Source organism: Plectropomus leopardus, chromosome 12, assembly GCF_026936395.1.
Source record: "Plectropomus leopardus strain MGB_pleo_1.0 chromosome 12, ASM2693639v1, whole genome shotgun sequence".
Lineage (NCBI taxonomy): Eukaryota > Metazoa > Chordata > Actinopteri > Perciformes > Serranidae > Plectropomus > Plectropomus leopardus.
In genome coordinates, this window is record NC_142187.1 from 23,403,182 (window position 1) to 23,429,036 (window position 25,855).

A 25,855-nucleotide genomic window follows, 5' to 3' on the forward strand; every position below is an offset into this window, starting at 1 on the left:
ATTGCATAGTGATCAATAACAGTTTGAATGTGTTAGTGTGCCAAAAGACTCATTTTCAACTGATGCCTGGTGTTAAATTATCCATTAAAATAACTATCAAGCAAAAGTAATGTCATGACAGTAAAAACTTATATTACTTTGCAATCAAGTTAAATATTGCAAACACTATAAATCAAAGTATTCCAATTGTAGTTTTTGCAGAATAGGAGGTACACCATGGCTGGATTATGAGATAATGGGCCCCTGGGAAAAATATACAAATGGCCCCACCACTTCCCCTACATAAGAGCAGAAAACACAGACTTTATGGTCATTTTGCATTTTTTTGTAGTTGTTAGGCATTTTTTTTTTTTGTGGTTTTGTGTCTCTTTGTGGTCATTTTTTGTGTGCCTATGGTTGTTTGATTGACAATTTTGTCATTTAAGTCATTCTGTGTCTTCTTGTGGTTATTTAGTATCTTTTTGTAGTCGTTGGGGTTTCTTTGAGGTAATTGTGTGTCTCTTTGAGATAGTTTCATATTTTGGTCAAGGAGAAGGACAAATTATTACCAGCATATTCTTACTTTTGCTTTTAAAACTTTATTACAATTAATACCATGACATTACTTTTGATACTTACTATAATAACAAAGAATAGTGGCATAAGTAACCCATTAAATAAATCACTTTCCCCAGCCCCATATCGTAACAGAAATTAAGTAAAAGTCATCAAGTCAAACACAATACGAATTTCATCATGATTCAACTGATGCGTCTAAGTTTTGATTGCAACATAACTTTTTAGCAGAATTAAATGACAGCCCATAGTCTTCCCACACAGGCAAGTGGGTGCAGGAGTGTTTCGTAAACACAGCAAGGTGTGGTTTCTCTCCAAAAGCGGTCAGCTTCCGTCTATTCACAGCAGAGCATTATCTGCGCAACAGGAGACGGGGAGGGGAACAGCGCGCTCTGTCCGCTGTCTGGACAGCGGAGCAAAACTACAAATTATTTCTTCAAAGATAAAAAAACAACAATTTAGCAAACATGAGTTTATACGGCTCAAATTCAAAACTGGCCACCATCGGCCATAGAAGTGGATCGCGACAGGATTTGTCGAGTCCAAGTTTTAGAAACGACGTTTTCCTCGGCGGAAACGGCTTTCAGGGAGAATCCCAAGGAGGGGAAGTCGGATACACCTACACCACCTTCTCCAGGAGCTCCATGCACGGCGGAGGTGGACAAAAAGTGAGCATGGGTGCGGGCGGAGGTGGTGGATTGAGGTAAGAGCTGTGCAATCACCTGTTGCTTTGAAATGACTCCTATGGCAGCGTTATTTAATAAGCCATTGAATGTACATGTAAAAAAAAACAAGCGCAAGTCCTTCATAAAGTACTGATCTTAATCTACAAATTCTTTAATTCTATACCATCTGTATTCAAGGGAAGTCATATATCAATTTGGAAACGTTTTAGAGGATTATGTCGTAATTTGCAGGCACCATTACAAACAAAAATGCCATCAAACTGGTTCCAAAAGGGCGAACTCACCACAGAATGGCACAGACAGGTGAAGTGTGTGAATGCTGTAGAGATAATTGTACTTTCGAAAACAAGGTTCAATTGCTCTCTCACTTCTCTAGTTCTTTGGTGAAAACGTCATTTTATAATTTGTTTCGCAACTACTTTTTCCAAGTAATCCTTTCACTTCTGATCTGTTGCCCTGCCTCTACAGAACAGACGAGCAAATTCGTACACAAGCCCCTGAATTGTCCTCCCACGATTATCTTATAACATGATGTCAGTGTCTAATGTTATACCAGTGATGTCTGTGCCAGAGCTCTTAAAGTATTTGCTTTTTTAAAATGTCTCACTAAATCGTCACTTCCGGTGAATAAAGGTGAATGTGAAAACACAAACAAACAAAAGTGAATGGAGAATTTGAAAGCTCATTAAAAAAACAGAGAAAGTCAAGAGTTTAACTTTTTTTATGTGTGGTGACCTTTTTGTGACCCATTTCCATGTCCCACAACCTATAGACAGACTTCTAAAAACAATGCATGAGTTTGTGTTGGATTAAATGCAAGATTGTGATTTTTGTGAGTATTATTGCTGATATCAAACCACTTTTCTTTGCTCATTAAGAACATTAGATCAGATTTTTTTATGCCCATGAAATTCAATGATGATTTACAAGCATTTGTACCAATTCAGTAACCTACCAGCTGTATTAACAGGCTTAACAGTGCTTATTAAAAGTTTAAAAACAAATAAAACTATCTGTACATATCGTTACCTTCATCAGGTTCTGTGGGATATTTATGTTGAAATGTAGTTGTTCATTCATTCTCGTTCTGCGACATTATCTACACCGTGTAATGTGTTTTTAAGCTATATGCATTTTTTTGACTTCTTATTCAGGTAACAAAAAGATTCATATCATTATTGCCATATGCACAGCTTTGAAGCTCAATTTCTCCAAACTACTCAGAACACAGATACATTGGCGATATATACTGTATGTAGAACTGAGTGCTCAAAACGCACAGTCAATTTTTTATAATTGTTTTTTTTTTACATTTTAATTGTTTAAAGCTTTATTAGGAGCTCTGTAAATGTATTGTTTTGTTTTTTTCCTCTCTTGTTCAGTGTACAGCAAATTCAGCATAGAGCTATGACCCTGAGACACCAGTGCCACGACTTCCTGCAGAATGCTAAGATTATCCTCCAGAGTGTAAGTGCTGCACGCAGGTTACACTGAACAGTTGTGATCTCGTGTGTTTTTTTTACACCTCTAGAGATAGTTACTGATTTGTAATGTTGATGCCATTGCCAAAAATTTTTTTTGCAGATATGATGCACAAACAGATAACATTATGCGCCACCATTAAAATGAAGTAGAGTTTGGTTGATGGCAAAGAGTTTATCATCTGCACTGTGTGTTTTTACAGGGGGGTCCAGCCCTGGAGGCAGAAAAGCAGTTGCTCATGGCTGCAGAAACCATTGAGCAGATGAAGGTCTGCGGCAGAGATCTCCAGCAAATGCGTGCAGGTAGTGACGTCTTTGCAAGGTAAGACAAGCTGCAGTGTGTGTTTGTTGCTTTTGTGAAGGGTTTGCTGTTTTTGCATGTTTGCATTTGCATATGTTCATTCATGAATGTGTATCCACACTCTGCCTAAAGGCTTGTTGATAAGCTCATGTTTTAGGTTGTATAGCATCATCTAAGTTTCATTTCGTAGTTGAAACAAACCATAAAAAGCTAAAGTAATCCTGAGGAGTTATGTGCAGACATTCTTCATGTTCAGCTTTATTTGCCCAGCTGAGCTCTTTGAAGTCGAGTGCTCACTGTGCCCCCTGGAAGATTCACAGTGTCCTTTTTTGTATAACTCTACAGCATAGAACAGATGCAGCACATGTACGCTGCTCTCCAACAGCAGTTAGTCGGTGGTATGACCATAAGACGGAACAGAGGCAGCGTGGGTTCCCTTGAGGGGGGCAGGATCTTTAATGATGCCATGGCCTGGATTGCCCAACAGAAGGTGAGCTCTTCATATGTCACAGACATTTATGATGAACATTATGAAAAGCACACAACAAGTATGGTTGATACTACGATAATATTATTTTGCCTACAATAAACATGTATAGAATCACATACAATCAGGGTTTCCACAGATCCTTAAAGAGTCTATAATAAGTTACATATCTATAAAGTTATCAATTTGTTCATTTATAAATAAGGCTTTGATTGGTACTAAAATGTCATAAATCAGTCCCCCAGAAATCTTAAAAATACTAAGACATTGGAAGTAGGATATCATCAATATTTTTATTTTTTCTGATGCTGCATAGTAAAATCTGAAAATAATCAGTAATATCTGTTTTTCAGTATGGAGGAACCAAAAACACTCACATTTATGACATTCAATCAAATGAAAAATGAATTCGCTTTTTCCAAGGAATGAATGATTTGTGGTCATATTTTTTCCACATGCTCCACTGTGGAAAGTTTTTACATTTTTTCCAGCATTTGAGGTAGATCATCTTTTTCACTTGACCAAAAATGTCATGTTTTATGTCGAAGCAAACATTTTGGCTAATTTCTTCCTAACTCCAAGTTTTTGATGTCAGTTCCAGTTTTTTTTTCATTTTTCTTCAACTTAGTTTGTTGTAAAATTGGTCTTAAGTTTCCTTCCAACTGGCATTAAAAAGTCTTTAAGTAGTTTTAAACCTAACTTGCTTTAAACTGTAGGGAGCATGCGTACAATAATTAAATATATGTAATTCAATTATCTGTGTTATAATAACAACAGTGTTGATCCCTGATTTTCTTTTACCAATAATTTACTTTACTAATTTGGAAAATCATTAATTGATAGTAAAAAGTTTGTTACCAGCATCCGTGTATTTGTCTGATGCAGTCTGTCTACAAAAAGCTCAGTGCGGAAAAGCTTTTTTAAAATCATGTTGGAGCAGCACGAATAGTTGCACCTGCATGTGTGTGCATGCCTGTACGCCTGGGCAAAGGAGGGCAAAGGAGGGTGCACCATTTTTTTATGCAGAGGCAGGACGAGGGGGAGGGGGATGCACTTACGCTATCACTTATTCTGACCTGCTGTAACTGAAACCATCTGGACACACAGCCAAAACCTGATCCGTGAGTGAAAAGAGGCGAGGGGAGGTAGTGACGGATTGAAACAAAGAAGAGGAAAGAGCTGTGCTATTTGAGACAGAGACGGCGAGAGAGGAAGGCAGAGAGGGAGAGACAGACCAGGGTTCGAGCAAGGCAGATGAAGAAGCTGTGGGAGAAAAAAAGAAATGTAGAAGTAAAGGAGTGTGAAATCTGACACTCTCCACTGAGTCAGATGTTATGGGACAGGGCAGTTCAGCAGAACTGTAACACAGTTATGGGAAAACGCCCTTTACGCTCTACCTCCCCAACCCTCCCACCTAACCTAAAACACACCCTGTCGTCTGTCACCACTTAAAGCCTCGCCCTTTATATTTCATCAATCATCCCGTGTCAATAGATGTGTCAACAGTTCTTACATGTTTCTCTGTGACTGTCTGTGTAGTTAAGGTCTTGCCCTTTTTTAAACAATATCACCTAATGATCTGCTGCTTCAATTTTTACTTACTTTCGGTTGTGTTTTGAGCCATTGTGCCTACAGTCCAACATATAACTTTGCTGACCTTTCTACTTTGGGCATTAAGCTGTGCTGCTCACAGTCTCTTTACAGCCAGCTTGTGTTTGTAGCTTCAGCCAAGCATTCATGAAGGAAAAGGGAGTGGCGAGAGAACAAAAGCCTTGAAAAAAAGCGAGAAAAAAAGGCAAGTAAAGAGCCCGGACTGGCTGAGGTCGGTTTGCCGGCAGAGCTCTTATCAAAGCTGAAGGCTGCAAACAGGGGGGGAATACTTGGGATAGTTTCCAGCTTAACAACGCACTTAATGATTATATGCTGACACCTGGAGGACAAAGAGCGGAAAGACAGATATGAGGTCCGGGAATTAAGAGTGAGTATAATAGAATTATGTCACCTTCAAAAACAAGGATGGCTCACTGTATATTTTTCTTAAAATTTAAATTAAAAATATGAGAAGATTAAAACGAGGAGTTGATCATACTTGCAACCATTGCCTTAGATATTCGTTGTTGTTCAAAAACTCTTAAAAACAAAATGATTAGCCACAATATTGCACTGGGGGGCATTTTTCTTCTTTATTATGAACATGGGCACTAGTTTATGTTGAGTCACTTCCACAAACACTGTCCCACTGTGGTAAAAACTCACTGGAGTACCAAATGTGTAATAACTCGCCGTTGGAAATAGTCCCCAACAAATGCACTGTTTACCCCTGTTTGAGAAGCATTTGCTAAAAACTGCAGTGCTGATGTGTTTTGGGGATTTACTGAGATCTTTAAAAAAAACTGAAACAATTTATTGTTAAGCGTTTTTTGAACATTCACATCTTCAGAGGAGTGAGCGGATGTAGGTAAGAGTGCACGGAGGTTAGAAAGCACTAAGAGATTATACTTTCTTTTGTTTTCGAGCCTGTCGACAATGAAAAATAAGAATTAATGCCAGCTAATGTTGTCAAAAATATGGATTTATTGATACATATAGAGGGGTGGGGTTGTCCGGCTTCCTCCCACAGTCCAGAGACATGCAGGTTTGGTTATCGACTTGGTGACTCTACATTGCCCGTAAGTGTGGTTGTCTGTCTCTGCGATAGTCTGGCGACCTGTCCAAGGTGTACCCCGCCTCTCACCCAGTGTCAGCTGGGATAGGCTGCAGCCCCCTGACACCTTATAGGAAAACTGGAACTTGAATTATTATGATACATACTGATTCTGAAGATTTGAAACTGGTAAAATACTCATGTTTCTCAGTATTGATACTATCTGCACTACTAGTAAGCTGGCACATACAAGGCCCCCATTGCCCCACCTCCTTTCACTCTTCCACAGGGCTTCATTCATCTTATTTGCTCCAGTTGCACAGTTTTGTTCTTAACTTGCACTTTGTTACCTTATGAATGAGTGACAATATCAGAGGCTTTTAAACAAGAAGAACATTCAGTCATATAAAAAAAGTTTAATTGGTCGTGTTTACTACAGTCCAGTTGTCAATACTGACCTTACTAAGAAAGGAAAAGATGCCATATTATATTTGTCTTTTATCTGAAAAATGTAATTTTATGCCCTTTTACACTGGTATTGAATATCGATATTTTTCAACGCATTATATCAAAGTTAAAAATTCCAGTGTTGTAAATAATATATTATTTTCCCTTAACTGAGGTTGATTTTGATGCTGTAATACTGTGTAGCAGTTCCTGCATTTTTCAAGATAATTTACTGTGATTCTGCATCTTGCAGCGCATGATCGAGACCGCTCCATGGGGAGATGACTCCGAAACCATTGAAAAGCAAATCATGACCCACAGCAGAAACCACAGCTCTCTCCAGAGGAGCCATGAAGTAGACCGTGCCAAAGATGATCTGGTAAATGGTCTTCCTGTTTCCCTGTTTTGAAGCTCTTCTTGATTGCTTGTTCGCTTTGTTCTGGATTCTTTAGATATCTTGTTTGTTAATGAAGATGGTCTTATGTTCAGCTTGTGTACCAAAGTTTTGTGATCTTAGTTAAAACTGAGTGAAAAACAAGATCCCTTTTTTTTTTAGATCATGAGGGGCGACAAATACAACCAGGCCATCCTGGATCAAGAATGGGAAAGCCTGCAGGTAGAGCCAAACTCTTTTACAAAAACATGTTTTTTAGTCTGTTAGAACCAGCAGCACTATTGTTACTGTTTATCATATTCATAAATTCTTGTGTCTGTGTCAGAAAATGTCCCACAGCCGTGTGAATCAGCTGCGTGAGCTTCAGAGCATCATCAATGAGATCTCCCGGGCCATCATGTGGGTGAATGAGAGAGAGGAGGAAGAGCTCATGTTCGACTGGGGAGACAAAAACATCGAGCAGTACATCCCCAGAAAACAAGAGAGCTACTCGGTAAGGATCTCTGGCTGAGGTTTTCTTTTTTCCTGTTTGGATTTTTTGTTTATAGTTTATAGGTGTGTTTTTATCTTGAAGGAATACCTCACCCTTCAAATGACCATTTGTATATCAGTTACTCATCTTGTGTTACATTGAATTCGCACAGTAACTCTGTTGTTGTCTCATGTCTCCACGGTGACCAAAGAATCCAAAAACTGAGAAAATTCTTGATGAATCCGAGTCATAGGCCACCATGTTGAACAACAGCTATGTCAAACATCAGTTTACTGACTCTCACACCACTCACGCAGTATATTCCAAGCCTCATTTATCCAGTGGTATGCTCAGTACTTCCCAAACACGATGCATCAGCTCGCTGTCAGACAGTCCTTCCCGACAGGAAGCCCTTTCATGTTGGGAAGGGCTGCCCGTTTGGGAGGTAGAGAGCATACGGCTGGATAAATGAGACTTGGATTATACCGCACAGGTTGTGTGAGAGTTTCTAAACAAATGCTTTTATATATATGCTGCTGAGGTTGCCTGTGATTCCAATTCATCAAGAATTTTCTCAGTTTTGGATTTTATTTTCAGGAATGTGAGAAAAACAAACTTCTTGAATTCAGCATGATACAGGGTGCTTAATTGATATACAAATGGTCATTTGGTGGGTGAAGTATTCCTTTCCAGTTTTATGTGCTTTAAGTTGAGTATTTTGGGTCCCTTACTTTGTATTCTCCTGACAGGGGCTGATGAGAGACTTGGAGGAGAAGGAGAAGGATCTCAACAAGCTGAAAGTGAAAGCAGATGGACTCCTGAACAACAACCACCCCGCCTCAGATAAGATTGAAGTGAGTTTGTTTCTTTTTGTGTGTTTTCCTATCCTAAAAAACTAAAAACTAAACTATTCAGTAGTTTTGTACTGATTTATTTTATTTTATTTATTTATTTATAACATGTAAAAGAAAATAGGGAAATGATTATAAAAACAAGCAGACAAAAAAAGCTATATTTACGGACAAAATATTACATAAAATAAATGGTGACCACATGATGACTTGGTTTATACATTCAAGAAAAGGAGTGAAAACGTAAAGTAAAAACGTATGACTGTGTGTGCGTCCACAGGCCTACATGGACACCTTACAGACCCAGTGGAGCTGGCTTCTCCAGATCACCAAGTGTATCCATAATCATTTAAAGGAGAATGCTGCCTACTGCCAAGTAAGAGCTCAGTCCTGCTGTGAAAAGAGTATTCTGGATGTTTTCATGTGAAAACTGATAAAAACTCTCTCTTGCCACCTTCAGTTTTTCAAGGAGGCCCATGAGACCAACGTCAAGCTGAAGAAGGAGCATGAAATGATCAAAAACAAGTTCACCTGTGACAAGAATACCCCCATTGAAAACCTCACTGAACTCCTGAAAAACCTGGAGGTATCATTATACTTGTTAAATATTCAACATAACGTTTTCCCCACAGGCGTGAAATGCAAATCAGGCTTAAACAATTTGTTTCATTGAATGACGTACTTGGACACCATTTGTATGTCTGGTAAGCTGGTTTGGCCAGTTGTTCTGTTTCTTTTTCAGAGACTAAGTGGAACGCCTCTGCATGTCTGCTTTCACGTTGTACAGTTTTGAACTTTGAATCATAGTTGCAATGATCAGTGAGTCAGTTAAGGGGAAACACTACAGATGAAAACAGTAGGGGTCAACAGATGATTGGCCTGGCTGATTATCTGCGTTTTATTCTGAGATCGCTGATAAATTAATTAATTAAAAAGTGCAAAGGAAGTGTCAGCATGGCAGGAACTTTTACTTTGTAAAACCTCAGGGAGCAATTTTCACTCTGCTTTATAAAAAAAAGTTGATGGGAACTTGTTGTATATGATGTTAAAAGTCTCACTTTTGATTAAACATTTGCCAAAAGCATTTAAACAAAGTTTTGCATTGGACTTTGTGATATTCCAAATTCTAAATTTCGACATAAACATTGGTCATCAGTCTCATTAACTACTAATAATCTGTATCAGTATCAGCCCTGAAAAAAAGCAGTATTGTTCGACCCCGAGAAGACAGATGTGATTTTTGCATGTTCACAGATAGAGAAGGAGCGAATCATGGAGAACAGGAGGCAGGTCCAAAGTCTGGTCAGCAAATCCAAATCCATTGTCAGGCTGAAACCTCGCAACCCTGAGGAGAAGATCAGCGGCCCTGTCATGGTGCGGGCCTTATGTGATTTCAAGCAAGACCAGGTGGGATAAATGCTTTCTTTCTCTCTCTCACACACACACACATACACACACACACAGGCACAGAGTGTGTATTTGAATAATGCAGGTTTAATTAAGAGTTTAATCCATTTGTATGTTCTGTTTTGTGTGTCAGAAAGGGATTTTGAAAGGGAATGAGGGCATCCTGAAGGATAACTCCCAGCGCAGCAAGTGGCTTGTGACGGGACCTGGAGGTCTGGACATGATGATTCCCTCTGTGTGTCTGCTGATCCCTCCACCGAACCCGCACAGCATCGACCTTGCCAGCAAGTAAGACCTGTTCGGTCCATGTAGGTCTGCAAAAAGGGATTTATAATGTAATAAATATATTGGATACATCACATTTCCTGGAGCTCGATAGAAAATCACTCTTCCTTTTTGTATGGTGTTATATATTTTGTTGACATTGTACAATAGATTCTAAAAGGTTTTTATAAGCCAAAGAGGTGAGATAATATCCTTAACCAACAAAGAAGCAAGTAATTATTCTGTTCAAGTAAAAACCTGAAAATATTTGTTTGATAAATGTTTTGTTTAACTTGTAGTGTCTACATATTAATTAATGGCTTGTGCTACTCTCTAGGAATGAGCAGTATTATGAAGCCATCATGAGCATCTGGAATCAGCTCTACATCAACATCAAGAGTCTCATCTCTTGGCAGTACTGCCTCAAAGACATCAATTACATCAATTCCCTCACTGTCAGCATGGTAAGACATCACAAAGAATTGACTTAAAGGGGAACAGCACCCATTTTCAAAATTCATACATGTTATTCCTATGGTCTAAGATGGTCCAAAAATATTAGCAAACATGATCAACTCTCTCACATCTAAAAACTGAAGTGCTAAAACTCAAATTTGTGATGTCATAGGGTATAAAGTCTGGAGCTGCTCCATAGTCAAAAATTTGGGGGAAGATGTTGCAGAAAGCACAGAGAGAAGCCAGGATAATGTTCTTAGTATATGGGAACATTTTCTGTTTCAGAATGAGAACTTCAAAATACAATAAATCTCATTTGGGTCTAAAAAAAGAGAAGAAACATTCTGTGGGTCCACAAATTTAGGCTCCCAGTCATTTGGTGCGTCCAAAATCGCATACTATTCACTACAGCCCCAGTACATTTACTATTATTCCGCATACTTTTGTGCTAAGAAACAGTAGTATTTATCTTTTCTGATGCCCTGAGCTGTCATGACCATGTCACTTCCTGGAGCCTCCTTTATTGATTTAAAAATAATTTTTAAATTAAATTTTGCCTAGCAAAATTAAAACATACTCTTCTTACACACTGCTGGAGTGCATTCTAGCACAAACTGGACAGTTTGTGAATTCAGAGCTCTGCTGGAATGTACCGTTTGGTTATCCAGAGCGCCGCACCCTGAGAGTGTTTGTTCATTTATTTAGGAACAGAAGGCTTTGTAAATCCAAACAACAGCACTCCCCTTTTAGTGTAGAGCTTCATATTGGATTTATGAACGCACCCTAAGGTTTCAAACTTAACATAAAAAAATCTCGTATAGTTTTAGCCAAATAAATAGCATGTTTGTATGGAATTTTAGGTACGACCATAGTCTGTGGAGCAGCTCCAGGCTTTACATTTGATGACATCAAATGTGAGACTTACCTTTCTTGTTTCTGACTTTAAAAGAGCAAGTAGCTCATGATCACAAATACTGACTGAACTTTCCCTCGGCCATGGAAATTACATATTGGAATTTTAATTTATGTGGTGTTCCCCTTTCACTAATTCTGAGTTTCACTGAGACAATATCACACAAGGCTGAATTTGATTCAATTTCCATCCTTCTGTGTCTTTTGCTCAACCTGACTCCTCTCCATTGTCTTGCAGCTGTCTAAGATGCGCCCCGAGGAGTACCGCAGTGTCATCAAAAGACTGGAGACTCACTACCAGGAGTTCTTGCGTACCAGCCAGGGTTCTGAGATGTTTGGGGAAGACGAAAAGAAAATTTTCCAGGGTGATATTGATAAAGCCCAGACCCGCTATGATTGGCTGATTATCCAGCTGCCTGAATACAGTGAGTATCAATGGACTTTTTCTTATCTGTAATTTGGCAGGAAAAATGCTGCATTTTTTCCACTACAAATTTACGCTAATATTCTCCAATTTTCCACCAGATAAAAAAGAGGATGAAGTGGTGAAGCCTGAACCCCCAGAACAGGGAACCAAGAAACCTAAAGAGATCCCGCCCACCTTCAGCCTCACCCTGCTGCATAGTCTGCAAGAGTTTCGAAGCAGGCTGGACCTGGCCGAGTCCGGTCTTACCAGTCATCTACACGTTGCTCTGGGGGACAACAGTGTGAATGAGTGCTCAGAGCACATCCAGAAACTGGAGGTGTGTAACTTTTCAAAGTGAGGTCTTTTTTTGCTGCAAAACCTGTTTGAAAATTTGTGTAGGTAAAATTTAAGGAGCACTTTGTAAAAATCCCCAAAACATTTATTTCTTGTTTTAAACACAGTGAGAAATTGATGCTAAATGTATCTTATTAAATGCTGATATCCAGAATCTGCACCTGGACTCCATCCATAATGAGTACATGCAACTGAGAGAGATGATCAGAAAGCAGCTGCAAGAGTTACCTTCAGGCTCCAAGCAAGCAAAGTTCCTCAGCTCTGAACTGGAAATCATCAACCAAAAAAAGGAAACCCTGCTGGGGCTTTACCCAGTCTACCTTCAGAGGTGTGTAATTATAGTATAATCAAATCACCTTTTTATTTATACCACAATAATTGAGATAATACTGAATATATCTTGACAGTATGTGAAACACCTTTTGTTCATCAAAACTCTAGAGACAGTCACCAGTTTGTCCACAGGTTTATTGACTAGAAAGGGGTGAAATTATGCTTACTGTTAATATCTTGTAAATATTCTGTAAACAATCTTTTATCATGACTTAAATTACTGTTTTTTTAGCCTTTTTAACTCACTCATATTTTCATATGTTTTGCGTATTTAACATTTATTTATAAAGTATTAATTATTTTTAAACTATTAATGACCCATTACAGTTGCATTATGTCATCAACAGTATAAGTACCGGGACCAGAACTTGTGTTAACATACAGCTTTACTGATTACAGGGCTAAATAACACATCAGACAGCATGTGCAAGAACGAGTGCATTTAATGTAATTTTGTGTTTGACAGGCTGTCGGCTCTCAAGGCCTTGCTCCACAGCCTTCTCCAGGCTGAAGACATCATTAAAGTCCACGAGGCCCGGCTGACAGAGAAGGAGACTTCCTCTCTGGACCTCCGAGAGGTGGAAAACTATCGCAGCACACTGAAGGTTTGACATTTTATATTTAGTTTGATCTGCCGTTTCTTACCTCCAAGTTGTGCCAATGATTAGTAGCACTCACTGAATCCTAGACAAATAATTTATGTTGCAATGTCACTATATTTTGTGATGTACTACATTTACTGCATAATCAGTTAAGAAACTTTAAAACAGAAGTTTATCCTTGACCTTGGAAACATTATGCATGATGAAATATTAATAAATAAAAGGTCCATTTATTACCTTTTTTCTGAGCTTTCAACCACATCTCACTTTCTTTTCAGTCCTTGGTGACTTAAATAGGTTATGATTAAGTTTAAGTTTATTTGCATATTTAGATATTTTAAAAAAAGAGAAAAAGGAAAATAAAGCAGTTTACATGTGCAGGTGAGGTAGAAACCCACAATCATCACTAATGAAAATAAATGAACATAACATATATCAATCTAAACTCTCTTAGCATAGGGCTTTTGTTCTGACAAAATTAAAGTAATTTATACCATTAAAAAATGTAAAAAAGGAACTAATTGAGGAGCAAAAATTCACCAGGATGCCCACCCCTCCCCAAAATGTTGAAACAAAAACCTATGCCCATGTGTGTGGTTTTCAGTGAAATTTGAAATTTTTATTATTTTCTTATTCCCTTTCCAAGCAAATGAAGATCGATCTAGATCAAAAAAGAGACCTGCTGACTGCCATGGAGTCTGACCTGGCTAAAGCCATTCAATGGAACAGTCAAATCGCCGACTCCTTCCACAAGTGTGACGTGGACTTGTCCAAATACTCTGACCTGGTGAGCCAGATGTCAGACCGCTGGCGCCGCATCCAAACCCAGATTGACAGCAGGTAGGAAAGCTTGTACATGTACACACACATTGCTTCAACACAGGGGAATATTTCTCCACATCCTCCATTCGTCATTGCTGGTAAAAACACTAAAAATATCCTTTTATCCCTTTTTCCTCTCTCTCCCACGCTTTCCTCCTCAGAGTGTGGGACTTGGAGAAGCAGGAGAAACAGCTGATTCATTATCAGCAGAGCAGCACAAATCTGGAACAGTGGATAGACAATGCCAGGAAGCGCCAGGACAACCTGCAGTCAGTGAAGCTCAGTGACATCCAGACTCTAATGGACCACCTCAACCAGCAGAAGGCATGTCTTGACCTGTTTACACCAACATATTGCAATAATATTTGAACTGAACGGATTTTATTTGGAACTGGAAATATTCGCCAATTACACTTTAATTGAGATATTGACAGCTGTGAGCATTTCTGTAAGTGTGCTGATGCTAAACATTATTCAGCTGCATAAGTAGAAGGTTGCAAAAATGTCACTTGTTTCTCAGATGATTTATTAAATTCGACTTGCTAGCCCTTGAGACCAAGAAAATCAATTTGTTAAGGAACCGCATTTGATAATATCATTAAAATTCTTGTCTGATAAAGTAATAAATCACTTAGAAGACGCACAGGCTACACAGTGTAATGTCAGATCAAATCAGTGAATTTAATGCCCCCTTTTTTCCTGACCACACAGGCTCTTCACACTGAAATCAAAGGAAAGAAAGAGAAAGTGGAGGATGTGCAGAAAAACGCAGACACCTGTGCTGCGTCTATAAAGGTAGGTAGCCAAATAATGTGAATCGTTTGTCTTTCATTCAAAAATATTTTTATACGTCAACAAGCTGATGAGCTCAAGCAAGCATGGAACAAAATTAATGACTTCTGTATTGTGTTCAGGACTATGAGCTGCAGCTGGCTTCCTACAGTTCAGGCCTGGAAACTCTGCTTAATATTCCCATCAAGACAACAATAATGCAGTCCCCCGCGTCTGTGGTCAGACAAGAGGTATGAGTGCTGTCTCTCTATTAAATAACACCAAACTATGTTAAGTTAGATATTATTATTGCACATGCTAGTTATTAGGAGTGGTGGAATACAACTAAGTAAATTTACTCAAGTACAAATTTGGGTTATTTATACTTTAACTAGTCTTTTCTTTTCATGTCACTTTATATACTTTTACTCTACATTTATCTGGGAGATTTAGTTACTAGTTACAACAAATAAAGATATTTTGCATAAAAAACTATATGACTCTTTATTTAATATTTTGTTATAAATTAAATTACCCGACAGTATATATGTACATCTGAAATGATCAGTCAATTAATCAATCAGCAGATTTATAGAAAAATGATTGCCGACTATTTTGGTAAACATTTAAGTCATTTTAATTTTTTTTAAATTGTGAATTATTTGTGTGTCTTTTCCCACATTAAGTATTTTTAATACTTTAAATACATTGTCCTGTTTATACCTACCTACTTTTACATTTTCAATGTCGGACTTTCACTCATTGCAGAATTACAGTGTGGTATTAGTATTTTTATTTTAGTAAAGGAACTTAATACTTCCTCCACCACTTATTATTACATTCACTGATTTCAACGTTCAATCAAGAAGTTAATCCTTTGTTTTTAAAATTTAAATTAAACAGTACTTATGTCTTTTTTATTATGAGCTAATGTAATACAACCAATTCAGAGGTTAATCCCTTAATTTCAGCTGTCATTTTGTGATCTGGCATGTAATTAACACATCTACATTTGACATCAGTATTCATCCACTAATCTTTATTTTAATCCACTAAACAGTCGGCTGATCTCCAGTCCCGCTACATAGAGCTACTCACCCGCTCCAGTGACTACTACAAGTTCCTGGGGGAGCTGCTGAAGAACATGGAAGAGCTGAAGGTTGGTATCAGATTTGTATTATGCCATTTAAAGCCCTGTTTGCATGCAACTTGTATTAAGTCATGGGGAGAAATCGATACAGCATAGTATCACAATATTTTTCTGTGGCAATATCAAATTGATGATGCCAAATATCAGTTTTTTTATGATGTTAATTATGAATATTGTCAATCCAAATTAAACTTGTGGTAGCTGATCAGAATAATACAATTAATTGCTTTTTCAGTCCACTAAATACATTTTGCCATAATAAAGAGTACTGAAGTAAGGTGACAAGTTTTCCCTTTGAGACAAAATTTGCAGTTTAAAAAAACGAAATAGATTACCATGTACTGCACTGTATTTTATCGCAATACTCAGCATATTTTAACGCATACAAAACTGCAATAATATTTACCGTGACTTAAGTACTGTGATAATAATGTATTGTCTTTGTTTTCTGTGGCACATTCACACCGGATGAGCAAAGTCTGTATTTTGCTCAAATTAACTGACATTATTCACTGCATATGATGCAAAAGTCATTTGTAACCCCACTCTACACAACACAAAAACACCACACAGCATCACTAGTGGTGACGTAAAGTGTAAACTGCCTTTTTTTCCTGCAAATGGGGCTCCATTCTGTGATTTGAGTTTGATTTACCTCCTGCCCCCAGAATGCTGTCAAATCTTACATTTTATAGCTACCAATGCAGCCTCTGTAAATCTCTACTGGGAAAGAGGTAGAAAAGAGATGCTGAGATTACAAATAACCTGAATATGACCCTGAATCACCCAGATGTTAATGTGCACAGGACTAATATTATTTCATGACCTCTGTGTTTGCAAATATATGGTAGATAATGTGATAATGTGTAATGTAAAATCATATGAGGTCCCCGAGTTATGTGGGAATTAGATTCATGACATCTTCATTTCTGTAGGTCAAAAATAAAAGTATGATAAACACAAGATACATTAAAAGTAGAAACAAAAGCAGGTTACTGAGACTCCTTTCGTTTTTGTGTCCTCAGATCAGGAACACCAAGATTGAAATGTTGGAAGAGGAACTAAGACGTCTGAAGGAGGAAATTAAGGAACGTAGTCGGAAAAACAAGTCTCTGGAGGATGATCTGGCCAGCTACAAGCTGAAGTTCACTGAATCACAAAATCGTCTCATTTCTCTGGAGGAAGTGGAGAGATGCACAGCGATAAAAGTTAGCACTACAAAGGAGAGCCTGGACAGCACACAAACCCAGCTTCAAGAGCTAAACGACCAGCTGACCCGCATTAAATTCCAGCTGGATGAAGAAAAAAGGAAGAGAAGGTTGGCAGAGGAGCGCTACACCAGCCAGCAAGAAGAGTATGAGGGGGCTGTTCGCCGCAGACAGAAAGAACTGGAAGAACTCAGCTGGGCTAAGATTGACTTAGAGAAAGCTGTGAAGGACAAGGAACGTGAACTGGAGAGGATGAAGATGCTGCTGGAAGAGGAAGCCACACGTCGACGAAACGCTGAATCAGATAGCTCAAAGGTAAGAACACAGTGCACCCAGGAGATTAATCAACTTAAGCAAACATACGAGAAAGAGATCCATGTCACCAAGACCACCATCCTGAAAGCCTCACAACAGAAAGAGGAAGACACAGCAGAACTGAGACTGCAAGTTGACAGACTCATGGCTGAGAAGAGAGATCTGGAGGAGGAGCTGATGAGACTGAGGCAGACGATTGCTCACTCAGAGGAGCAGAAAAGCAGAGCAGAGCAGGAGGTCAGCCAGCAGAGGGCCTCAGTGGTGCAAGAAACAAGGATCCGCAGTGAATTGGAGGTTCAACTGAGAACGCTCAAGCAGCAGGGGGGAGAAGATGAGCTCAAACTAAAGGAGGCCACCAAAAGCAATCAGGAAAAGTCCAGGCAGATCAGCATGCTAACATTTAACCTGGAGGAGGAGGGAAAGAAGAGGAGAGCTCTGGAGCTAGAAATCAACCGGCTGAAACAGGCCGAGACAGAGCTAAAGGCAAAGAACGCCTCCTATATAGAGTCCATTAACAAGTTTAAAGTGTCTCAGCAGGAGATCCGCATCACCCAAGTTGAGCTGGAGAAGCAGACCAGTGAGAGAAACAAAGCTGAGCAGAGTTCAGTCAGGCTGCAGACCCGAATCCGGGAGCTTCAGTGCTCTCTGGATGGAGTGGAAGCTGAGCTGGAGAAGCAAAAGAAGTTGACCCAGGAGGAGTTCACACGGAGAAAGAGAGTGGAGGCAGAGTTGGAGAGGATGACACAAACTATCAGAGAGCACACCACCACAATTAGCACAATGAAATCTGTCCAGCTAGAGACTACCAACCTTGGAAGGAAGTACGAGCAGGACATCAGCGCCCTCCAGGACACTCTGGACAAGAGTCGAAGGGAACATCAAGTCACCAAGCAAGAGTTGGCAGCTGTCACAGCTGAGCTGAGGGCACTTAAACTGAAGCTCCAGCAGGAACAGTCTCGAGTTCATGAGCTGAACCAGCGTAACGAGAGCCTGTACAAGACCATAGAGGAGAAGAGCCGCCAGTGTAACGAATTCACTACGGAGATTGAAAAGCTTAAGACTCTGACACAGAACCTGACGAAGGAGAGACTGAGATTGGAGGAGGAGCTGAGGGCAGTTAGACAAGAGAGAGATGAGCTGAAGATGAGCAAAGATGCTATTGACGGAGAAAATGCCACTCAGATCTCAGCCTTGCATGTCCAGCTTCAGAGTAGCACCAAGAGGACAACCGAGCTCCAGGCTCTCATCAATGACCTGACCAGGGAGAGAGAAAAGCTTAAAATGGAAATAGACAAATTCCAAAAGCAATCAATTGAGGTATTTTTCAATGGGTTGAAGGATCATCTCCACATAATTCTGCTAATTATATTTCTTCTTTTGCATGATTGGCTGAAGGGGCATTGAGGCTGAGCATGGTTTCAGATCGGCCCTGTTGTATGTCTTATTTTAGGAGTTTTGCATGAAATTCACCTGCTTACAAATGCTTTTTCTTAGACAAGCATGTTGTTCACCCTTTAAACATCATGCACATCATGTGACTCTAACTCATACAACAGTAAAAACTGATCATCTATACTAATCAAAGTACTAAATATACTGCTCACATCTTTTTACGTACTCACATTATCAGTTGGCTTAATCCATACTGACAACTTAATTAAATACATATTGATAAAGAAAAGTTACATGTTGCTATGCTCTTACAACATGCTGCTAAGGAAAGCCACGTGTAATTAACTGTAATTAGTTTATTACATGTGTGTGCTCTGTGCATAACTTACTGCTACTTCATTACAGGCACAATAATGTGTTTTCTTATCTCCCCCCAGACATCCATGATGGTGCAAAACTCCCAAAGCCAGTACAGCGAGCTGCTGCTGGAGAGGGACAGTTTGCTATCCAAGCTTAAACTGCTGGAGCAGGACAAGACTCGCTACTCACGCACAGAAGAGGAGCTCACACGCATCAAGCTAACACTGGAGACTGAGCTCCGCAACAAGCAGCGGCTGCAGGATGAAAAGAACGCCATCTCCAAGGATTTCACCTATATGAAGACCCAGTATGAGCTGAGAGAAAGCCAAATTAGGCAGGTTGAATCAGACAGGGATAAGGCTGAACGAGACAGACTCTCCCTGAAGACTGAGATTGAGAGGCTCATGAGGGAGCTAAAGAGTGTCGAGGAGAGGTACAAGAGCCGTCTGTCGATATCTGAAAGGGAGGTATCAGAGCTGGTTCTTAAGAGAGATGCCCTTGAGAGGGAGATACAGAGGCTGAAGCAGAGACCCAGCACTATGAGCAGGCAGACCCAGACGGATGAGAAGATACCAACAATTGATCCTTCCAAGCTTGTATTTGACGGTGTGCGCCGCAAAGTCACAGCCCACCAGCTTTGTGACTGTGGTATAATCAGTAAAGCCACGCTAGACCAGCTCCTAAAGGGAAAAAAGAGTGTGGATGAGGTAGCTGTGGACATCCAGCTTAGTCTGAAGGGTACTGGCATCATTGCTGGCATGACAACAACTTCGCAAGGGAAAATGCCGTTCACCGAAGCGAAAAACAAAAACCTCCTCACCCCAGAGAGTGCCCTCATGCTCCTGGAAGCTCAAGCTGCAACAGGCTACATAGTGGACCCCGCATTTAATGAAAAGATGCCTGTGGATACCGCCTGCTCAAGAGGGATTGTAGACACAGCAGATAGAGACACCCTGGTGACAGCTGAAGCAGCCAGCACAGGCTTCAAAGATCCATACACTGGTAAAGTGCTGTCTGTGGGCCAGGCTTGCAAACAGGGCTGCATAGACAAAGACACAACCATTCGCTTGCTCCAGGCTCAGGAGTCTGTTGGAGGCATTTTGGACCCTGTTCTGAGTGTGTTCCTTCCAAAAGATTTGGCCTTGGATCGCAATCTTATTGATGAAGAGCTCTACAGGGCCTTGGACAAAAAACCCACCTGCTACCTGGAGCCAGCAACCGGAGAGAAGATAACCTATGGCGACCTTAGAAAGAAGTGTTCAGTAGAACCTGTTAATGGTTTGCTTCTGCTCCGAGGTCCAGAAAATGTCACGACAAAGGAGATAAAAGTGAAGGGACTCCGTGATGAAGTCTCTTTGACAGAGCTCATCAACTCTGGACTTCTGGATGAAACTGATTTGGTGAAGATCAGCGAGGGCAAGCTCACTAGCAGTGACATTGAGCAAAAGCTAAAGAACTATCTCTATGGCTCTACCTGCATTGCAGGGATCTACGATGAAGCCCATGACCGAATAATGCCTTTCTATCAGGCAATGAATGAAGGTCTGCTCATGAGAGGAACCACCCTGGAGCTTCTTGAAGCCCAAGCAGCTTCTGGCTTCATTGTTGATCCAGTCAACAATGTGTTCTTGACAGTAGAGGAGGCCTCAAAGAGAGCTCTGATAGGAAAAGAGTTTAAGAGCAAGCTGTTGTCTGCAGAGAAGGCAGTAACTGGATATAGAGACCCACACACAGGAAAGACAATCTCCCTCTTCCAGGCTATTGAGAAAGATCTTATTGAGAAAGGTCATGGTATCCGTCTTCTTGAGGCCCAAATTGCCAGCGGCGGGATTATTGACCCCAAAGAGAGCCACCGTATCGATGTTGCTGTTGCCTATAAAAGGGGATATTTTGATGAGGAGATGAATGAGATCCTAACTTATGAAGGAGATGACACAAAAGGCTTCTTTGACCCTAACACCAAGGAGAACCTGACATATCTTCAACTGAAGGACAGATGCATCACAGATCCCAAGACAGGCCTAATACTCCTGCCACTCAAAGACAAGAAGAAGCCCCAGAAGGTTCAGGAGAGCCGTACCAATGTTCTTCGCAAGAGGCGGGTTGTGATCGTTGACCCAGACACAGGGCTGGAGATGTCAGTGAGGGAGGCCTATCACCGGCAGCTAATTGACTACGACACCTTTCTGGACTTGTCAGAGCAGGAGTGCGAATGGGAGGAAATAACTATCAAAGGATCTGATGGCTCTGCACGCTTGGTGATAGTGGACAGGAAAACAGGAACCCAGTATGACATCCAGGACTGCCTGGAACGTGGATTCATTGACCAGAAGTCTTTGGATCAGTACCGTGCTGGAACGCTTACCTTGACCCAGTTTGCTGATGAAATTACCAGCAGAACCAGCAGCACAGAGATGGCCATCTCAACAATCAGTGTTGACGACATGGTCACATGCAGCAGTCCCACCCAGGCCACACCATCTTCTCCTACCGTCCGTAAACGCTTCAACAGTATTTCTATCACTGTTTCTCCCCCTGAGATGTTCGATGACCAGAGCCCTGTGGCGGCTATATTCGACACAGAGACCTTAGAGAAAATCACTTTGACTGAAGGGCTTCGGAGAGGCATCGTTGACACCATTACAGCACAGAGGCTACTGGAAGCCCAGGCATGCACAGGTGGTATTATCAACCCCGCCACTGGTGAAAGACTGGCGCTGCAGGAAGCCGTCCATCAGAGCATCATTGATGAAAGCATGAGCGCTAAGCTGAAACCTGCCCAGAAAGCATATGTTGGTTTTGAGGATGTGAAGACTAAAAGAAAGATGTCTGCAGCAGAGGCAGTTAAGGAGACTTGGCTGCCCTATGAAGCTGGCCAGAGATTTTTGGAGTTTCAGTACCTGACAGGAGGTCTTATAGAGCCTGGAAGTGGACGCCGCATCACCATTGAAGAGGCTATCCGCAGAGGTTGGCTTGATGGTCAAGGGGCCCAGAAGCTTCAGGATACACGGAACCACCAGAAAAATCTGACCTGTCCTAAGACGAAACTCAAGATCTCCTACAAGCAAGCCATGGACAGCTGCATGGTGGAAGAAAGCAATGGTATGAAGATGCTGCAGGCCTCCTCAATATCCACCAAGGGAATCAGCAGCCCTTACAATGTCTCCAACCCAGGATCTCGCTCTGGGTCCAGGGCTGGGTCCCTTGCCGGCTCAAGGAGTGGATCTCGGAGAGGCAGTGTGGATTATTCCTCTAGTTACACCTACAGCTTCTCCTCCACCAGTACCACCTACAGCAACAACACTCACTCTTAATACACAGCATAGAAGATAATTTAGGCTAGATTTTACATACAGGCAGTTCCTACGCAATTTGAGGTTGTTGTTTTTTTTAACAGTTTGCTTTTCTGAATGTTTTCTGCTCCTTTTGAGATTTTGGTAGGTTTGAATCTGTATCTGATTCTGAGTTCATTTTAAGTGTTTTGATTGTTTGTAGTTTTTGGTGATTTGGTGTTTCAATATTAAACCTAATGCAGAGCATAACTGCTAGTATTCTAAAGCATAAATTTTGAATGAATATATGTGTCAAAGCTCATTTTAATATATGGCTTTTAAAAAAATAACTTAACCATTTGTTATTTCAGAGTATGCTTGTTTGCCTCAGCTTCAACATGCAGTCAGAATTAGTTTTGCTATTTTTTATCCTTAGTTTTTTGCAGCTTTACCTTTTGAAAAAACAACATTTTGTTAATTGCAAATGCTGAGGTTTTAGCTTGGAATACTGACTTTACTATGTAACCATCGACTAAAAAAATTTCTTGCCACTAAAATGATATTCTCACATGATTGAAAATAAAGTTGTCAGAAGGATTTTGATTCACTCATTTCTTCATCCATGCATTCATTGACTAGTTACATAGGTGTCTGTATTGTACATTAAAAGCTAAAGAAGTTCACTGCATGAGAAGACAGCAGTCTTCGTTGTTACCTATGGATGGCGCTAATTGTCATGCATAAAACTGCTGTTGCCAGTCTGTTTGCCATTAAGCACAGTAGACCAGAGAAGTGGGAAAGAAAATCGTACACTTTGGTTACAGTTTGATGGCAGCAGGACTGTTATTGAAATTATTCTGATTTAGAATTTCACAAGAAATGCATTAGCGGGCAAGTTTGATATTTGATAACCACGTTGTGGCCTAAAGATAATTTGATTGTGTCCAGACACCCCTGGTGACTGAGCAGGGGGAGTCCTCAAAATTTAGAACATGCATTTGTGTCCCCCAATAATACATGCACGTATCACAGGACTTTTATTTTGACTAAATTAAAGACATTTCCACCATGAATTGATGCAGAAAAGGCACAAATATGTGCATAAAAATTATAAAAATTATAAATATTAAAAATTCACCAGAATTGAGAACATTAAGTTTTTGATGCTCAACTTGCATGTAATCAGACACGACATGGCTATATATTCATTAATTCCCTTGATGAACACTAAATTATATATATATATATATATATATATATATATATATAAATACAAATAAAAAACAGGGCAATCACAAATCAACTTAAAGACATTTAGGATAATGGGAACAGCTAAAGAGCTTTCTTGTTTTTAAGTTTCAGTAACCTGCTCAAGAGATATAATGAATTCCCCCACTGGTTCAGGCTGGGTTTAGTCTCAAAGTATCTACATTTATGAATGAAAAACATTCTCAATAACAAGATAATATTGAGAACAAAGTCCATATTCCAAATTTGATTTTCTTTTCTGTCAGCTGTGACAACACAGTCTCCCTGGACTGTAGCCAACCCTGCATATCCCAGAAAAACACACGTTCAGCTTCTACAATTGTAGTCTACATATACACTAGATGTTTAACCCTTTGAAACCTGAATAAATCGGCTTGATCTCTTTAAAAAACATGAAAAGAAAGCAGTTATCAACTAAGCATAAGCATAAGCAAGAAATTAGTAAAAGGTCGCAAGAATGTAACCTGAAATAAGCAAAAAAGAAAAAGAGTAACAGAACAAAAACAAACAATGACCTGAAATGCTAAAATGAGATAAAAATGAAAATAATAATACAAATGAAAAGCATTAAAAACAAATGCATATTTTTCCCGTAACCTAATTCTTAATATTTAATCATAATAATTATAAATTGTTTCTTGATATTTTTCCCAGTTAATGATCCTCTCCCTCTCTCTTGATTTTTTTAAAATCCAGTATTCAGGATTTTTCATCACCTTACATTTTTTTTGCAATTTGCAGGATATTTCATGCCGAGTTCAAAGCAATCAAAGCAATTTACACTTTTCAAAGGTTTAAATACTTGAATGCTTGTTAAAAGTTGCCTGAACGCTGTACCAGACAAATGATGTCGATCAAGTTTCAAATGATTAGTTTTCTCATAATTTAAACTTTACAATATGGTTTTTTTTAGGTCTCTGTGGGCAGTGGTGGATGAAGTACCTGAGAGCCATACTTAAATAAAAGTACAGATATTTTACCAGAAAATGACTTTGGTAGAAATTAAAGAAGATTACTTGAGTTTAAGTCTTGAAGTATCAGATGCTTACTGTCTAAATCTAAAAAGTAATTTTATATTAAATGTATTTAAGTATTGAAAGTAAAAGTACAAGTAAATCCTATTATCAAAAAAAGCAAGCAGTCAGACTTTTGAGAATTAAACAAATCTTAACATACACTACCTTAAAAACGGAATATACATATCACTTGAAGAAAAATAAGGTATTTTTTCCCATAGTTTAAGGCATTTAAAGAACAAAATCCACTTTTCCTTTCCTCATAATATAATATTTGTCCTTTTTTTCACCCTCTTCTTTCCCCTTCCTTATTTTGTAGTAACTAATTCTCGTAGGGGAAATGCAGTAGAATAAAAATACACATTTTATTCAGGAAATGTGCAGTAAAACTGAAAGTTGACAAAAATATAAAAACTCATGCAAAGGATAGATACAACCAGAAATATTTAAGTTTACTGCAACAAAGTGTTATTGCTTCGTTACATTACACCACTGCCTGTAGGGGGGTGGCGGGAGGAAGTGTCCGTCTGCGTGTGAGGTTGAGGGTGAGAACAAATGGAGACAGGCAGGGAGGAGGAGGCCGTGCAGAGGGGAGGTAGAGCTGAAGGGGGAGGGAACAAGGGAGCCAGCCCTGGCGGCGCAGTGGGAGGACTATCCCATGCCAGGACTTGTGGCGGCTGCAGCGGCAGCCCGGACTGGAGGAAGTGTGCAGGGGGGCTGAGCAGCAGCAGCAGCGACGGTTCAGAAACGGAGCAAAACGCTTCCATTTTATCACCGACAGCCACAGAAAAGGCCGAGGAGAGCACCAGGTCCAGCTGAGAGCACATTCCTGCAGAGGAAAATGAGCCTCCCAGCCTGCACTAAGCCTGTATGACGGGCTGAGGGCTCTTTGATCAGGACTTTACCCCAACTCTTTCTGTCTCTGCAGCTCTGACTGACAAAGAGGACAGGAAAAAAAAGAAGAATCAAAGTTTTTTTTTAAAGGTAAGGCACTGTGTCTGAACTTTTCCACGGTCAATCATTAGCAGGGAGGGTTTGTAAAGTTGGCCTGGTCACTACTTTAAAGCAGGATTAGACCTCCACACACTGTAGTGCCCTTTTCCCCCTTCTCTGTAGCTCTTTGCTCAGTCACATTTCATTGAGTTTGCTCATTTATTCAAAGTGCAAAACAGGGCACTGCTCTCTGTATTTACTTTGGCTCTGAGTGTGTGTGTGTGTGTGTGTGTGT

At 39.9% G+C, this 25,855-nt stretch overlaps 2 protein-coding genes across 4 annotated transcripts in view; both read left to right on the forward strand.

Annotated features, from left to right (window-relative positions):
- Positions 1-890: 890 nt before the first annotated feature.
- dspa (desmoplakin a) lies at positions 891-22,939 on the forward strand. 2 transcript variants are annotated; one of them, XM_042498255.2, is made up of 24 exons: positions 891-1,258; positions 2,624-2,708; positions 2,926-3,044; positions 3,369-3,513; positions 6,855-6,980; positions 7,158-7,217; positions 7,321-7,488; positions 8,217-8,321; positions 8,599-8,694; positions 8,779-8,904; positions 9,573-9,725; positions 9,859-10,013; positions 10,327-10,453; positions 11,596-11,782; positions 11,883-12,100; positions 12,270-12,445; positions 12,917-13,055; positions 13,699-13,892; positions 14,036-14,198; positions 14,586-14,669; positions 14,789-14,896; positions 15,706-15,804; positions 16,821-18,635; positions 19,148-22,939. In XM_042498255.2, exons 1-24 carry the CDS (start codon positions 1,023-1,025, stop codon positions 22,382-22,384), a joined length of 8,121 nt encoding a protein of 2,706 aa, XP_042354189.2. In that variant the 5' UTR covers positions 891-1,022; the 3' UTR covers positions 22,385-22,939. The 2 variants fall into 2 exon arrangements, with proteins under 2 accessions (XP_042354189.2, XP_042354190.2); XM_042498256.2 differs by having other exon boundaries at positions 892-1,258; positions 16,821-17,318.
- Positions 22,940-25,267: 2,328 nt separating this feature from the next.
- The window catches only part of LOC121951415 (tensin-3-like), a 44,992-nt gene continuing 44,404 nt past the window's right edge, over positions 25,268-25,855 (forward strand). The window contains exon 1 of one of the 2 annotated variants that reach the window (XM_042497733.2): positions 25,268-25,611. The gene's annotated coding sequence lies outside the window, so the exon portion shown is untranslated. The remainder of the gene's footprint in view (positions 25,612-25,855) is intronic. The other variant, XM_042497735.2, reaches the window with a different exon arrangement.